The sequence below is a fragment of the Octopus bimaculoides genome, chromosome 1, assembly GCF_046866305.1.
Source record: "Octopus bimaculoides isolate indiv1 chromosome 1, ASM4686630v1, whole genome shotgun sequence".
Classification (NCBI taxonomy): domain Eukaryota; kingdom Metazoa; phylum Mollusca; class Cephalopoda; order Octopoda; family Octopodidae; genus Octopus; species Octopus bimaculoides.
Window position 1 is genome coordinate 49,962,298 of NC_142928.1, and position 15,920 is coordinate 49,978,217.

Below are 15,920 nucleotides of genomic sequence, written 5' to 3' on the forward strand. Positions count from 1 at the left end.
CCCTCTTTACTAACGTGCTAATCCGGTCTCTGAAAACCTGTCTCGACGGGAAAGACGCGTTTAGTTTCCAGTAACCGGGACCCTGCCTATGTGCCTTATCTAAGTCTAGCGTACACGTCACAAGTTTGTGATCCGTGTAGCTGACTATGTGGAACTGTGGACATCCTAAACTATCTCTATCTCTTGTCCTACACACTATCCTATCTAGATACGATCTCGACGACCCAATGCGGTTGCTCCAAGTCCACGTTGGCACATTTGGGTGGTCGAGTCGGTACCTGTCAGACAACTGGAAGCGTCTGAGCAGGTCTATGAGGCCTTTGCATCCCCTTCTACTTTTGTCACTCCCCACGTAGTCTAGATGCGTGTCCAAGGTAGCATTCCAATCCCCCACTAAAAGTAAGGGACGAGACGTTCCCAGGAATACTTCTAGACGTCGAAAGAAGTCTGACCGACCTGTTAAAGGAGGCACATAAACTGCCAGCAACCGAAAAGCGCCTCCATCGCTGCCGTCCACATCTAGGACAACCAGTCTACCCTCCGGGTCCGTAAATATCGTCTTTACTTGGAGATCCAGACTCTTGCGAAAAAGAACCGCCGTGCCACTACCGCCCATCCTCGTCAGACAGGGAGAAAAATAAATGTTAAACTGTCCGCCAAACATGGACTTTAGGGCCCGCGGTTCATGGAGTCTGGTCTCACTAATGGCTATGATATCCAAATTGTGTGACTTGATGTCATTTAAGAGGTACCCTTGTTTCCAAGGGGACCCTAAGCCACGCACATTCACACAACCAATCTTCACCATGATTCTATTTATACGTGTGATTTAAAGCACAAAACAAAAGAACAGAGTGTTACTTGCCGTTAGAAAGTTTTGTTTCCTCCTTGGATTTTTCACCAAGGAGGCTATTGTACAATTTCTTGCACAAATATTTCTGGAATCCCCCTACCGAGTTGGGGTAGAGGGATTTTATTGTGTTGTGTAATGCTGGTGTTACATGAATAATTTTAATGTGTTTTGGCGGTGTTGTACGTGGGTGGTTGTTGGTTTTGATATAGTTATTTGTGATGTTTGTTTTAGAGTTGATGTAATTCATCAACTCTGTGTTTGTACTGTCTATTGCTGTTAGCATTGTTTTTTTTATATTACTATTGGTGTTAGTAGTATTTTCGGGAGATGTGAATCTCCCTGCTTTGTTTGTGTTTGCATTTTGTTTTGTTTTCTTCTTACTGCGCTTCCTCTTTCCTTTCGTAGCTATTTTCCACTCCTCCCCACTCTCTTCATCGGATGATGGGAGATCTGAGGAGTCAGAAAGAGGTAACGGCAAATTTTGTGCGTCTGTGTGTGTTTCTGTGAATGTTTGTGTTGCTGTTTTTATTGATGTTGGCTCCTTGTTATTTATGTGTGGTGTATGTGATATGGGGGAGGGAGAGGCAGTCTTGGAATTTTCTTTTTTTTCTTCTGTTTTTGCAGTTTCTGTTGTCTTTTCTGTTGTGGTTATTGCTGATATTTCTGTTGTTGTTTTTTGCGTTGCTGGTGGTGTTGGTAGTAAGGTTTTTCTGTTGGGGGTATTTGGTAGTTGCTTCTGTTGTTGTTGTTGTTGTTGTTGTTGTTGTTGTTTTTGGTTAGCGGCCAGAGGGCAGTCCTTTTTCAGATGTGCTTCGCTGTTGCATAGGTAACAGCGAGGTCGCCTGCCCTCTACCACCACATACAGCTTGTGGTCCTCTGCCAATCTAATGTTTGGAGGAATTTTCTGTGAAGCCTCCTCCGTGATGTGGAGAAGGATTTCCAGATTTTTCCCTCCCCAGTTCTTTTCCTCTCCGACCGTAATCTCCAAAATATTTGCCTCCTCCATTTCCAGGCACACGGCCGATATCAGCCATTGGGTGTCCACCTCCGATGGCACATTTTTTATCATAACTTTGGTCACTTTCTGTCCTAGATAACTCGGTATCATTACCAAGTCATCTGTGCGGAGAGAGAGTGTCGAAAATTGTTTAGCTAAATTTTCATCCAGAAACCTTACTTGCACCGTTCCGAATTTCCTTCCCCAGGTGACATGATTCTGATAAGGCCAAATTTTTCTAAGACAAACTTCAATTTTATCTGTGCTAACATTTTCTACACGTCTGGTTTTTGTGTTTACCAGTTTATAAATGATGCACTTTTTGTTTTTCATTTCTATAATATCTTTTGGGATGTTAATTCTGACATCATCTCCTTCTTTCGTAAGAAGGGATTTTGTGTCTTTTATTTGTTTTTGTGTGAATGTCACTGTTGTTCTTTTTTCCTTTAGAGCATTTGCGAAATTTGTTTTTGTTGTGCTGGCGGACATGTTCTTCTGGATATTTTTGTTTATGTTGGTGTATGTACTGCCTGGTTCAAAGGTGGTGGTAGTGGCAGCAGAGTTTGTTGAACAGGTGATGGTGTCATTGCTGACGGCCGATAACTTTACTTCCTTGTTGTTGCTGTTGTTGTTGTTGTTGTCGTTGTTGCTGTTGTTGTTGTTGTTGTTGTTGTCGTTGGTGGTGATGATGGCGTCAGCAGCAGTGGTGCTTACGTCAGAGCCATTTGTGACGGTTTTCACGCATGGTTTTGTAACCTTGGTTACAATTTTGTTTTTGTTGTTGGTGTTGGTGGTGTTGGTGGTGGTGGTGGTGGTGGTGAGAGGGCTGTTAGTAGCTGTACTCACAGTCTTTGTGACGTTTATAGCAACTGCGTTCGTGTCACTGCATGCGCACGCGCTATTCTGTTCTTTTTTCTCTTCTGGCATCTGAAGCCTCGGGAAATGCTTGTCAAAAGAACAAGACAAGCGTTCCAAAATTATGTTTCTCGACATTTTTCAAATGTCAAGAAGGAAATTTTTGTATTTTGCTAGGGCCGAAACTGCCCCTGGGGGTCAATTCCTGCCCTTGAAAATACACACAAATGAAGCCTAGGTGCTTCGCAACAAAATTATTAAAAAATTCCAACAAAATGTGGACAGTAAAAGGTCAAATAAACGTTTACCTTCGCAGCCGATGTGACAGCACGTCCGTGAGAAGAGATAGATTGATAGATAGATAGATAGATAGATAGATAGATAGATAGATAGATAGATAGATAGATAGATAGATAGATAGGTAGAAAGATAAATAGATAGATAGATAGGTAGATAGGGAGATAGAAAGATAGATAGATAGATAAATAGATAGATAGATAGATAGATAGATAGATAGATAGATAGATAGATAGATAGATAGATCGTTCGATAGATAGATAGATAGATAGAAAGCTAGCTAGCTAGATAGATAGATCAAAATTATTGCACTCAAATTCGTTAGTACGCTGAGTTTCAAGAGTAATGCTAGTATTCAGCCATTTTGAATTCAAATTCAGCATTCACATTCAAAATAGCTGAAGACTAGCGTCACACTTGACACTCGGAGTACCATCGAATTTGAATGAAACTGTTTTGATCCATACATGCAATTCCCAAGATGTTTTTTTGGATGCCCTTCTTCTCGTTTGTCCACTCACTCGTAGATGTGTGTGTTTGCGTGTGTGTGTGTGTGTGCGCGTGTGTGTGTGTGTGCGTGTGTGTGCGTATGTGCGCGCACGATCGTGTGTGTGTGTGCGAACGTGTGTGAGAGTGTATATATGTGACTCTCTTTGTGCGTTTATTTCAATGACATTTTACAATCGAAGATTTTCAGATTTTACTATCATTATATTCATAAAACCAAGAAATAATATATTGATCGATTAAAGCTCACTATGTAGTGGATCATATCGAATTTGAAAAATCATTTGGAAACGTTTGCCAACATTTTGAATAATTGTTACTTTCACAGATTCAGTAATTAATGCTATCATTAAATCCCCTGGGTAACGCTGTTGTAATAATGCTTAAATTAGGTGTCAACAAAAAAATATATATTAATACGAAATTTTTATAGAACACATTTATAACTAAATATAGCCATATATGTTACTTTTTTGGACAGCTTCTCATATTTTTTATTCTCTTCAAATCTGTTGAGAATAATTACTTTCAGATTAGTTTTGTCAAATATGTTTGCTAGACTTTTCTTGAAATAACCTCATTTTAAATTAAATGTTTCTTTTTATTTATCATGTCTACAAGGAAATGATATAAATCAATTTGTTTGGAAAATAGAAACGACAGATTTAGTGTATTAAAAAGAGTTGATTTAAAATAGCATTAATAGTGCACACTACATGATAGTAACTAATTATATCAACACATGTGACATGGAAAACATGAAAGAAAACAAATTCCAGCTGTGATACTGTATCTCAGAGCAAATTTTTCTTGTAATTCAAGAGAAATCTGTTTCGGTGGTGTACAGGAATTGGATGATGCCGACGAAATCGTATTATTAAAAATAAGATTCCAGGCGGTATGTGTTTTTTTCTGCAGTGCATTGAATGTATAATAAGTGTTACGGATAAACTGGTTCTAAATACACAGCCGCCGTGTGAATGACGACATATTCATATCTCTTTCACCTGCATATTGCATATTAATAGCGTAATACAGAGACAGACACATTGACAAGCATATAATATATATATATATATATATATATATATATATATATATATATATATATATATATGTGCGTCTGTGCGTGTGTGTATACGTATATATACCATCATTGATACTACAAATGGGAATAGCGGTATTTTATAAATAGTTGCAATATATATATATATATATGTATATATATATATATATATATATATATATATATATATATATATATATATATATATATATATATATATATATATATATATATATATATGTATGTATGTATGTATGTATGTATGTATATCATCGCGATAGTTGCAGACATGCTGGGGTACTACCGTTAGCTTTGCTACACTTTAACTAAAGATCTTCCGATAGTGACATTTGGTGAATGCTGGAATTTGATGTTGCTACCGTCATCTGTGTTTCTTGACGCTGGCTAGTTTCCGTCGAGACATTGGCAAGAGGAGATCCAGTTTTGTTTTGAAGATGCTTGGGTCCACCACATGTAGCTCTCTCAGGCTCTGTTGGGTTTGGAATATTAAAGAGCTGTGGACCTTTGGAACACATCTTGTTGCAGTATCTGATCCTACGTCCTGATGGCGATGATTGGATTTTCGGTACCATGCGGTTACGTTCCGTTCTGATATGATTTATAATACAAACGTTAAGTACAAGAATTTTCCAGATGTATATCATTGCATATCTTCTCTGCTTTCGTTCTGGGGAGTATATTCTTACCTTTATCCGCCTCTCCTATTAGCTGGCATGTCGTTTCAGATGATCATATTTTTGCAGCTTCGCTGGATTGCTTCCACTTCAGTGGCCATAGTTGGGAGCAATAATCCAAACAGCCGAGGACAAATATCCTCCAGAAGGCCATCATGGTTTCCTGTTCCCGCGTTCTGAAAGTTCTAAGGATCCATGCGGCCAAGCGCCAGCATTTCATTGCACCTCGAAATATGCATCATTACTCATGTCGATATCGATTGCAACCCCTGTTAGGCCAGTGAATCCTGTCTGCTTTTCATTCAGCTTCGTGTATTGGTGGCATAGGGCTTAGATATTTCTAGCATTAAACTGCATCTTATTCTCCTCCAGGGAACTGTATCCATCGAGAGAGTTTTGTATCTGCATAAGTAGCAAGAGTTGCTGTATGAGCAGCTGAGAACATTTCAAAGAGGGCCGCAATGAATAGCAATATCCTCAAGAGAGTGCCTTTGTGTGCATCTTGTTGGAAGTAGCCCCGTTCATTACCATTACCTGACTTCTGTCTTTTAGAAAGTTAATGTAGCGACTATGCAAAGATTACGTTGCTTGTGACATACACCATGGTGGATTCTATAAAAGTGAGCTATACCACGTCTACATTTGAGTTGTTGAACAGCTGCTTTAACAATCAGGTGTAGTGCTGCATGAAGTGTCTTACGTCCACCAAGTCAAGAGTGTGTTAGTCAGCAAAACGTCTCTTCGGGAAAGGCAATTAGGTCGCTTCCGACCTTTCGTTCCATTACTTTGCAGATGTGTTAGGTAGAAGAGATACGTCTATAGATTTTAGCATCTGCAGAGCTTTCTCCGGTATGAATAAGGTTTATTATTTCCCCTTTAGATTGCCTTGAAGCTCTGAAATGGAAGATGCCACAGTTTTACAAGGGCTCGTTTACATTGTATCAGAAGAATTGCTACGAATCCATCGAAACCAGCATCTCAGTTTGTGCCTACGTTATCTATTGCCAGTATTTTGATGTTGATGTAATCAATATTCTTGCTCTGGCTGGTTGAAGTATTACTTGCGTCATATTCGATATATATATATATATATATATATATATATGCTTCAATTTAAACACTAGTTGAGTAACGAGAATAATAGCAAAGGAAATAAATGTGAAAGGCAAACAAATATACTAGTATGTAGGCTATATATATAAAATAGTATATTTCTAAATCACTCAGAGAGAGTTATACAGTCACAGCAGGATAAAGTGATGGCTTGTTCCCAACTTAATATGACAGTCCCAGGAAAGGAAGACCGTTACTGTTATTTAACCTAAAGAATCACCGTTTCTACTTGGCTACGTTTCTACTTGGCTACGTTTCTACTTGGCTACGTTTCTACTTGGCTACGTTTCTACTTGGCTAAGCGTTGTTTCCTTAAGATTTCAAACAGAACAGATATCAGGGGAGATAAGCACCTCCACCCAACAAAGCTGGCTTTTTTGAGTGGAGGTACTTATCTCCCCTGTTTGAAAACTTAAGAACAGAGAACGCTTGTGTTGTATAGCCAACAAGAAACGGTGTTTCTTGGGACTAAATTACAGTAATATTATTCCCTTTCCTGGGACTTCCACATTAAGTTGGCAACAAGCCATCACTTTATATATATAAATATATATATATATTTAACAATAATACTTTCTACTACAATCAGAAGGCCTGGAGTTTGGGGGAGGGTGATAATCGATTACATCGAATAAACTGCTTCACTGGCAATTAATTTATCGACCCCAAAAGGATGAAAGGTAAAGTCGGTCTCGGCGGAATCTGAATTCACAACGTAGTGACGGGCGAAATACTGTCAACCTTTTTGTCCAGCGCGTTAATGATTCTGACAGCTCACCGCCTTTTATATATTTAGTAATAATAACAATGATCCTTCTATGGAATTTATAAACATTTAATGCATCACGACGTGCGTTTCCAAATAACATCTCTTTTAAGCTCACAGTCCGTATTCCTGAAATGATTACAATGTAGTCCGTAGTAACTCCAGCTCGATGTAACCCAGAAAACCGGTTCACTATTGTGCATCATTAGAGCGCAGCTTTATTTGCATTTTTGAAACGTTTCCTGTAACAAATATATACATACACGCGCGCACACGCACACATACACACACACACACACACACACACACACACACACACATATATATATATATATATATATATATATATATATATATATATATATATATATATATATATATATATATATGCGTAGCTATGTGGTAAAAAGCTTATGATTCCGGGTTCAGTTCCATTGTGTGGTACTTTTTGGCACATATATATATATATATATATATAAGAGAAAGTATAAAAGGAATGCATCTAGGCAATCAATACAAATTCTGAAGCATAATTTAAAGCACACAACGAAATCAATATACACATACATTTATATTAATGAATGAATGTGAAAACAATGCATAACGTACTTCTGAAACGGCCGTAGATGATATCCTTTAGTCCCGAGTTTTTTACATTTATCTTATATAGTAATATTTACCAAATTTATTTACCTCTGATAATTCATATAAACATCGAATTCTTAATCGATTGGAGCATTTCCTTTTGGGAGACCCTATCTTGGTTATTCTTCCATTTCTCCATTCGGTATGTGACCAAACTACATGATGCATACTTTTCACATACGAATTTTACATGTAATTTTATTCATTTATTTGTGTAAATTTATATGTATGTTTATTTTGTTGTGTACTTGCTCTGGAATTTGCACTGATTTCCAAGATGTGCCACTTCTATAATTTCTCTTATCCTCCGATTTAGCTCGCAATGAGCACTTCTTACTACAGAATATATATTGTGAATTATATTTACAAACATACTATTTAAGAAAATTTAGTTATATATATATATATATATATATATATATGTGTGTGGGGGGGGGGTGCGTATGTGTGTGTGTGTATGTGTGTGTGTATGTATTTGTGTGTCCCCATCGCTTTAAATCGATGTTGTGTTTACGTCACCGTAACCTAGTGGATGGGCAAAAGTGACCGATGGAATAAGTACTATACTTACAAAGAATAAATCCTGAGGTCAGTTGGTTCGACTAAAGTCGATGCTCCAGCATGACCGAAGTCAAATGACTGAAACAAACAAAAATAATAAAAGATTGTGTGTGTATATGTAAGTTCGTGTGTGCGCGCGCGTGTGGTGGGGGTGTCGGTGTGAAATAAAGTAAGGCTGAAACTTTCGATGCCTGAGAATTGGAATATATTGTTCTTTTTGAATTCCAGCCTAAATATTTGTACATTTAAAAAAATATATATGTTTTGCCCCGTATTACTGTCATAAGTTGGGATAATTCTAGAAATATTTCATAGTATTTTAAAATTTGCGCGCCACTGCATTTAAAATTTTGAAATCAGAGAAAATTCATTGAAATTTTCTAATTCTACCTAGGATGGTAATTTTGGTACATGCATATCATGGACAACAAATGTGGATGAGGCCCAAATGTGCTTCATATCTTAAGGATCAACTGAAATTTAAGTACAAACAGAAACACAGACACACTTGCAGAAGCTCACGCGCGCGCACGTATACACACATACACACACACACACAAATACATCCAACCAGTGAGTCCATTGGTCGCGATTCTCATTCAAGATCTATGTGTCACATGACAATGGGAACAAGTAGTATATTGAATTACCAACTGAATTGCATTCAAATATTTATAAGGATGACTTCGCTGTACTTTGCCGTATTGAGCGCTTTTGCTTAATTGCATCTCACACTTGTATAAAATACTAGCCAATATGCATCCATTACGCATATATGTAAAGAGTAAAAGATCGAAAGAAGGAGGAAGTGAAGAGGCAGATGCTGATGTAGATGTGGAGAAGATTGAGCGATATAAACATGGATTGCTATCTTCAGAGATTATATATTGATTATATATATATAGCCACATTTTTGTCATTAACTTTTCTACAAACATTAATTAATGGCTTCTAATTTAGGTAAAAGGCCAACAATTCTGAGAGGCGGGGTTAGTCGATATCATCAAACGCAGTACTTGACTTGCAGTTTGTTTTGTGAACCCCAAATATTGTCAGAGAAATCTGAACTTGCCGTTGACTTGATCCTGGAAGCTAAGGAGACGGGAAACTATATCGTATAATTTTTCTCGACGTTCTCACGATCTCCTCACCCTTCACCGTTATAAACACTAATTAATAAGAAACATAATGAATAGATTCTCAATTAAAACTTTATGTATCATGCACATCAATAAGTATTTATCTTTCCTACTATCCACCATCATATATGAATAAGAAATGGAACACATATTTTGCAAAATTTAATCAGTGATATACACAATGTAAGATCATTATTATTAGAGCTACAAGGGTTGTGCATTTAACAGTAATCGGGAAAGTGTCCGACAAATGTTTTGGGACATTTTGTTATACGGCTCTACATCTCTGACATCAAATGCTCCGGTATCGAAAACATAAATTACCTTTCAAGTACTGGTGTCAATTTTATTGGCCAATTCCTCAACGCAAAATTGATGACTTAGTGCCCGAATTATAACTTGTTATTTTAACCATTACAGACCGGTAGATTTTTTAACGCATTGAATTCCATCCCTGTTTTTGTCAGTTTGGCTTTCCAACATGCCGAATGAATTCACCCGACAAACGTCAGCCAAAAATAAGTGTTTTGCGCCTCATTTTGTTGGATATTAAATATTTTTCTCCTAAAATGTGATTCAGGAAGATAGTCATTTCTTTTTTTTTTTTTAAATATATATATAACTATCGGCATTTAGTGAATAACTGAATTGCTACCAGCGTTTGTTGAGCCTCGGTGACAGTCAATTATTCATTTCTTAAAAGATCTTCGCAAAAGACATATATATATATATATATATATATATATATATATATATATATATATATATATATATATATATATATATATATATATATATATTAAGATGATTTCTTTTTGTATTCGAATGTCTGTAACAGTGTGTAACTGTGTTATATAATCAACAAAAAAATATCGCTTTGGGGTAGCGAGGCTTTAAAAATCAGTGGATTTAATTGTTTTAATGAATGTATTAGCGGGAGATAAGCAGCCGTATTTTACTTGCTGTCAAAATCATTGCGCTGCGCATAGGATGCAGAAACATTAGGTCGTACAATTTTCACTGAACACCGAAGCCTCGAATCTTTTACAGGTTACTCAGTTGTCAACGTTCCTCAAACTAGTCCACACCAACTTAAAGTGCCAATGGCATATTCACAGTTGAAGCAACTTTTATAATAAGTCTGCCCGTCCACATTTCACAGCTAAACCACGTCACAAAATAATTTGCACAAGTGTCATTAGCTGTAACACTGAAACCGGTGATCATGGAAGTATCATCCATGATACATGCAATGACAGACCGTTACTTAGTTCAAATAATTTATAGCAATTCCGGAGTGTTGACACAGCTATATTAGCATGTAGAAATATTTTCTAGGGTGGGCTAACAAGTCAAGCAACAAGCGTTATCTAATCCATATCACGTCATTTAATATTCATTTACAGCCATATATGCATTTGGAAATAATACACTACTGAGCCAGTCGAAGGTCGGCGATTGTCGTACGCTGAGGACAGGTAAATACCAAGAAACTAGAGTCCGTGCGTATCGCAGATCAAGAGGGGAAGGATGACTTCCCTTTGCAAATGCAGACAGGACGCATTACAGATTTAGATCTACCCTAATTGCACCAAATCCAGAACTACGTACCTTCCTTACACATAATCTTTTTACTCGGTGACTAGTAGCCCCAACACCGTTCGGTTAACAGTGCGCATTCAAAGCAGTGATCAATAATTTTACGAAACCGGCATACTTTTGAATCGCTTTAACAATTCACAATAATGACTTTTATTACTTCCTGCCTCAGTTCATATATATATATATATATATATATATATATATATATATATATATATATATATATATATATATATATATATATATATAATACATTTCTAAATCTCTCTGAGAGATTTATACAGTAGTAACACGATAAAGTGGTGGTATGTTGCCAAATTAATGTGAGAGTCCCATGAGAGGGAATAATACTACTGGTATTTAGCCCTAGGAAGCACTGCTTCCTGTCAGACTTGACACATTTCCTGTGTCCTTATGTTTGCAAAGGGGGAGATTAGCACCTCCGCCTAGCAAAGTCACCATCCAAAGACTAGTTTCACTTGAATTGTTATATGTTTCCAGAGGCAGATAGGCATTGACAGCTAGAAAACCATGCTACTCCAAACTGATGATGAGCAATGACTCAGAAACTAGTCTCTGGATGGTGGCTTTGCTGGGTAGAGGTGCTTATCTCCCCCTTTGTAAACATAAGGACACAGGACATGTGTCCAGGCCGATAGGAAGTAGTGCTTCCTGGAGCTAAATAGCACTAGTATTATTCCCTTTCATGGGACTATCACATTAAGTTGACAACATACCACACACACACACACACACACACACATACATACACATATATATATATATACAATTAACAGCGCCAGAAACTGTATTTATACCAATAGCTAATATGTATCTCCCAATCAAAGTGAATGTCGTGTTATAACACAGAACACTTCGTTATTTACCATCAGGGGAAAGTTAAATATGTAGGTGGGTTACATACGCGCACGTGCACACGCCCCCGAAATGTAGACACATGATGGACAAGCGCTAATATATAACATTAATACCATTACAGATTTTGCATAAAAGCAAACAAATAATATAGCAAAAATAAATATAGATATTCAGCCTATTTTACAACTGTTACAAAAATTAAGCCGCCAGTTGATATAATAATGTGCATTACACAAACAATCGCATATCTGATGAAATCATGCACAATAAAGATAGAGTTTTTATCAACACATAAACAGGATAGCATTCATGAAGCACTGAATTATCCCGGCAGAAGAATGGGTGGCGAAATTCAATTCTGTAGTACTAAAACCTATATTTAAGGACATATAAATATGATAGCACCCATAAAGCGTTCAATAATTCCGGCAGAATTATGGGTGACAAAGTGCAATTCTGAAGTAGTAAACTTATATTTAAAGACATAGAAATACCAATAGAAAGACAGTGGAAGAGAGATATTAGAAGTAGCGAGGTGAAAAGACAGACAGTGAGAACTGTTGTGAGATCAAGAATAGGAAAATGTAGGTAAATGTTTGGACTTGGTAGTAGGTGAAATGTATAGAATTGCAGAAAAATAAAAGAAGTAAAATAAATAAACGATAAATGATAAAATCATTTACTAGGATACAATAGATTAGTTATATGTCAGAATTTTAGTGAAGGGAAGAGATGGAATTCATAACCGAAAGAAAGAATAAAAATATAAAAACGAGCTAGACAACCTCTGGTATGCAAATGGCAAAATCACCTTTAGGATGCCTTTAATTTGTACAAGCATTCAAGCGTGTATACAAGAACATATGTAGGAGAAATAAAGACGTATAAAAAGTTAAGAAGTAAAAGCATATTGAATATATGTAAAAATAAGAAAAGCTCGTATATTAACATTTTTCTACAAATCAAATTGTGTCCACCATAAAAAAAATATATATATAAATGGCTTTAATACTACACTACCGCTGAATCTTCTACATGTAAAACGCGCATTACAACAGCTTCTGAAGCATGAACTCTAAGGTTCATGTCCGAGAAACTCATTCCATCCTTCAATTAGCTTATTTTAACACCTTAGACGGTTATTAAACTGATACAAAATACAATGTGAAAATTTCTTCTCCTAGTTCTTGCTGGAAAACTTTCATGGAAGAAAATTAATTGCATGTCTCAAAATCGCTCTTCATTTTCTGTAGCGTAATTAATTCATTAAAAGTTCAGCTGAGTGAATTTTGTATACATTTATTTACTATAAATCTTCAATGGAATGCATGTGTACATTTCCATCTGCTAACTATAATAGGACTCTTTCTATGTCTAAGTAAGTATTGCCTTGATAATAAAATTCCATCATGTTAGAGCCTACTTTAAAATTTATGCCAACCATTTCTATTGTAATTTAAACGTATCAGGAACATTTCACGTGAAGAATACTAAAACATATTTTCCTAATAGTTATGTTTCCAACAATACTATGTATACAATGTCTATCGAATTTATTTTATGTCCCAAATACAATACTGTAGTTCTTACATTTATTTACTCGTAACATATTTTTGTGCGTGTAAGAATATATATAAATACACACACGAATATATATATTTAGAAGAAAGTGTGTATGAAAACATATTGACATGGAAAATGCTATTTGCATTGCATATGTATACACACACACACACACACACACACACACACACACACACATATATATATATATATATATATATATATATATATATATATGCATTTACATGTGTACATATATGTGTATCTGACTATAGAAATTGCACCTTAACCTTTTATTATATATGAATTTTACGTTTCTTAATCTACAGTATTACCTGAAGAGGAAATGCAATAGTTTTCTTATTCACTATGTTCTTCTTTCCATTTTATAACTATTTTAATGTAATTTCAGGATATGTAGCTCACAAATGAAGAAAAAAGACGTTATATTAATATTATAGTAATAGGGTGAAAACTTCACATGTGAAATGTCATATTCTGTTTTAGAACTTATTCGACTGTAAATGCCAATGCATGATAGTGATTAAAGATTTTTTTTTGTTAATGATTACAGTGCATCTCCATACGTTCTAATTGAATTTTGAATATAACATTTCATATTTTAAGTCGTAAATAGTGGTTTTATTTTAAACACATTCTAAAAGGGGTTGGCATCTTCACTGCGTGCTATATGTACGTAAATTGTAAAAGATAGAAGTTTTAAAATGTCAGATTTGTAAGTATATTATGTTGCAATGTATTGTTAATTTTCTTCACTGCTGTTCATTAACTACTCTAAAAATCATCTTTATATTGATGTATATTTTCGCAATCAAATAACAAGTATCTTGATTAAAGAAATAATTTACGAATTTAAAATTACGTTTTCGAATTAACACTTTTCTATTTTTTTTTCTTTTTTAGATATCGACTCGGACGCAGTATAGAATGGCCCCTTGCTCACCCAGGAGAGTTGAAGACATATATATGTAGTGAAAACCACTTTGATTACAGCCCGGATGTTCAAGCCGTCCAGAGAAAACCAATGACCGTGTTAGTAAATCTCAAAAAAACACACTTCGTTAACTGTAACTTACATCCCGTGATTAGTAGGTATACCTTGTTGAGAGATGATAATTTTTGTGAATATTGTCTTATGCATGATCCCAGTCTATCATCAGATCGGATTGTGTTATATAGCTTGAACTGCTCTACGAAACCGAGGCATATTAATCTGGCATGTTTGGCTTCATTCGATATCAACGCTCAAACCAAAGCAGTAGTTCTTAAAGCAGTCCATCGCAAACATAATTTCGTTTGCTGGGTTTTCACATCACGAAACAAAATTCTTGTGCTACCACCATCTGACTGTACCAATACTACAGCTCATGAACAACCAATTATTGGAGGCAGAGAGGACGAAGCCTCGGAGTTTTCCATTATGAAAGATGTATCTCGAACATGTGAAGAATTATGTCTAACTTCAACGCCATCCTACCTCACGGCTAACACTACGTTATTACCGTCAAGCAGCTATTGGGATAATAGTTCAGGTGTATACCGTCCGCAAGCAGAAACGTCAGCAAATTCCAAAGGAACATTACCAGAATGCAATCGCAAGAACACTTATGTAATCACAGTTATGTCTGTATTATTTTTTCTGATACCTCTTGTTTGTGTCCCCGCCTAATGAATGGTCGATTGTAAGTATTGAGCGTGTGTTAGCAAACTATTTTGAATCACTCAGTTTTGCATCCAATTATCATAACAAGAAAAAAAATATCCATTACTGTATTTTGTATCAATGGAACTACTTTCAGAAATTCTGAGCTGGCTGACGATATGAAAGGACTGATCTATTCCCAGAACAATACAACCAATATATATAAAAAAGAATATACTACTTCGATTTATATGACATGGAGTCCGTTTGAATTTAAATAAATTTTAAATTGGAAGTTAAAAAATTTTAAAGAACTAAAAAAAACTGACATCGATCTATATATGACACTGATTTTCAGATATACAAATATTGATGGCGAAATACTGCGAAAAGAGAAATTGTATATATATATATATATATATACACAAACATACATACACATATACATATATATACATATATATATTTACATACACACACATACATGTGTATATATATATATATATATATATATATATATATATATATATATATATATATATATATATATATATATATATATATATATATATATATATATATATATATATATATATATGTCTATACGTTTGTACGATTGTATGTATGTTTTCACATATATACACACCAGACTTTATGAATATTCCAAGAAGAGGAAAATAACAAGTCCAAAATTTCAAACAATCAACAATGAGAAAACA

General features: G+C 35.4%; 1 protein-coding gene across 5 annotated transcripts in view; it reads left to right on the plus strand.

The window, feature by feature from the left end:
- LOC106881850 (uncharacterized) overlaps nucleotides 1–15,691 on the plus strand; it is a 696,991-nt gene extending 681,300 nt beyond the window's left edge. For all 5 annotated transcript variants that reach the window (XM_089350930.1, XM_089350933.1, XM_089350923.1 and 2 more), the window contains one exon: nucleotides 14,463–15,691. In XM_089350930.1, coding sequence (XP_089207056.1) covers nucleotides 14,463–15,228 — 766 coding nt within the window. In that variant the 3' untranslated portion in view covers nucleotides 15,229–15,691. The remainder of the gene's footprint in view (nucleotides 1–14,462) is intronic.
- Nucleotides 15,692–15,920: the final 229 nt, after the last annotated feature.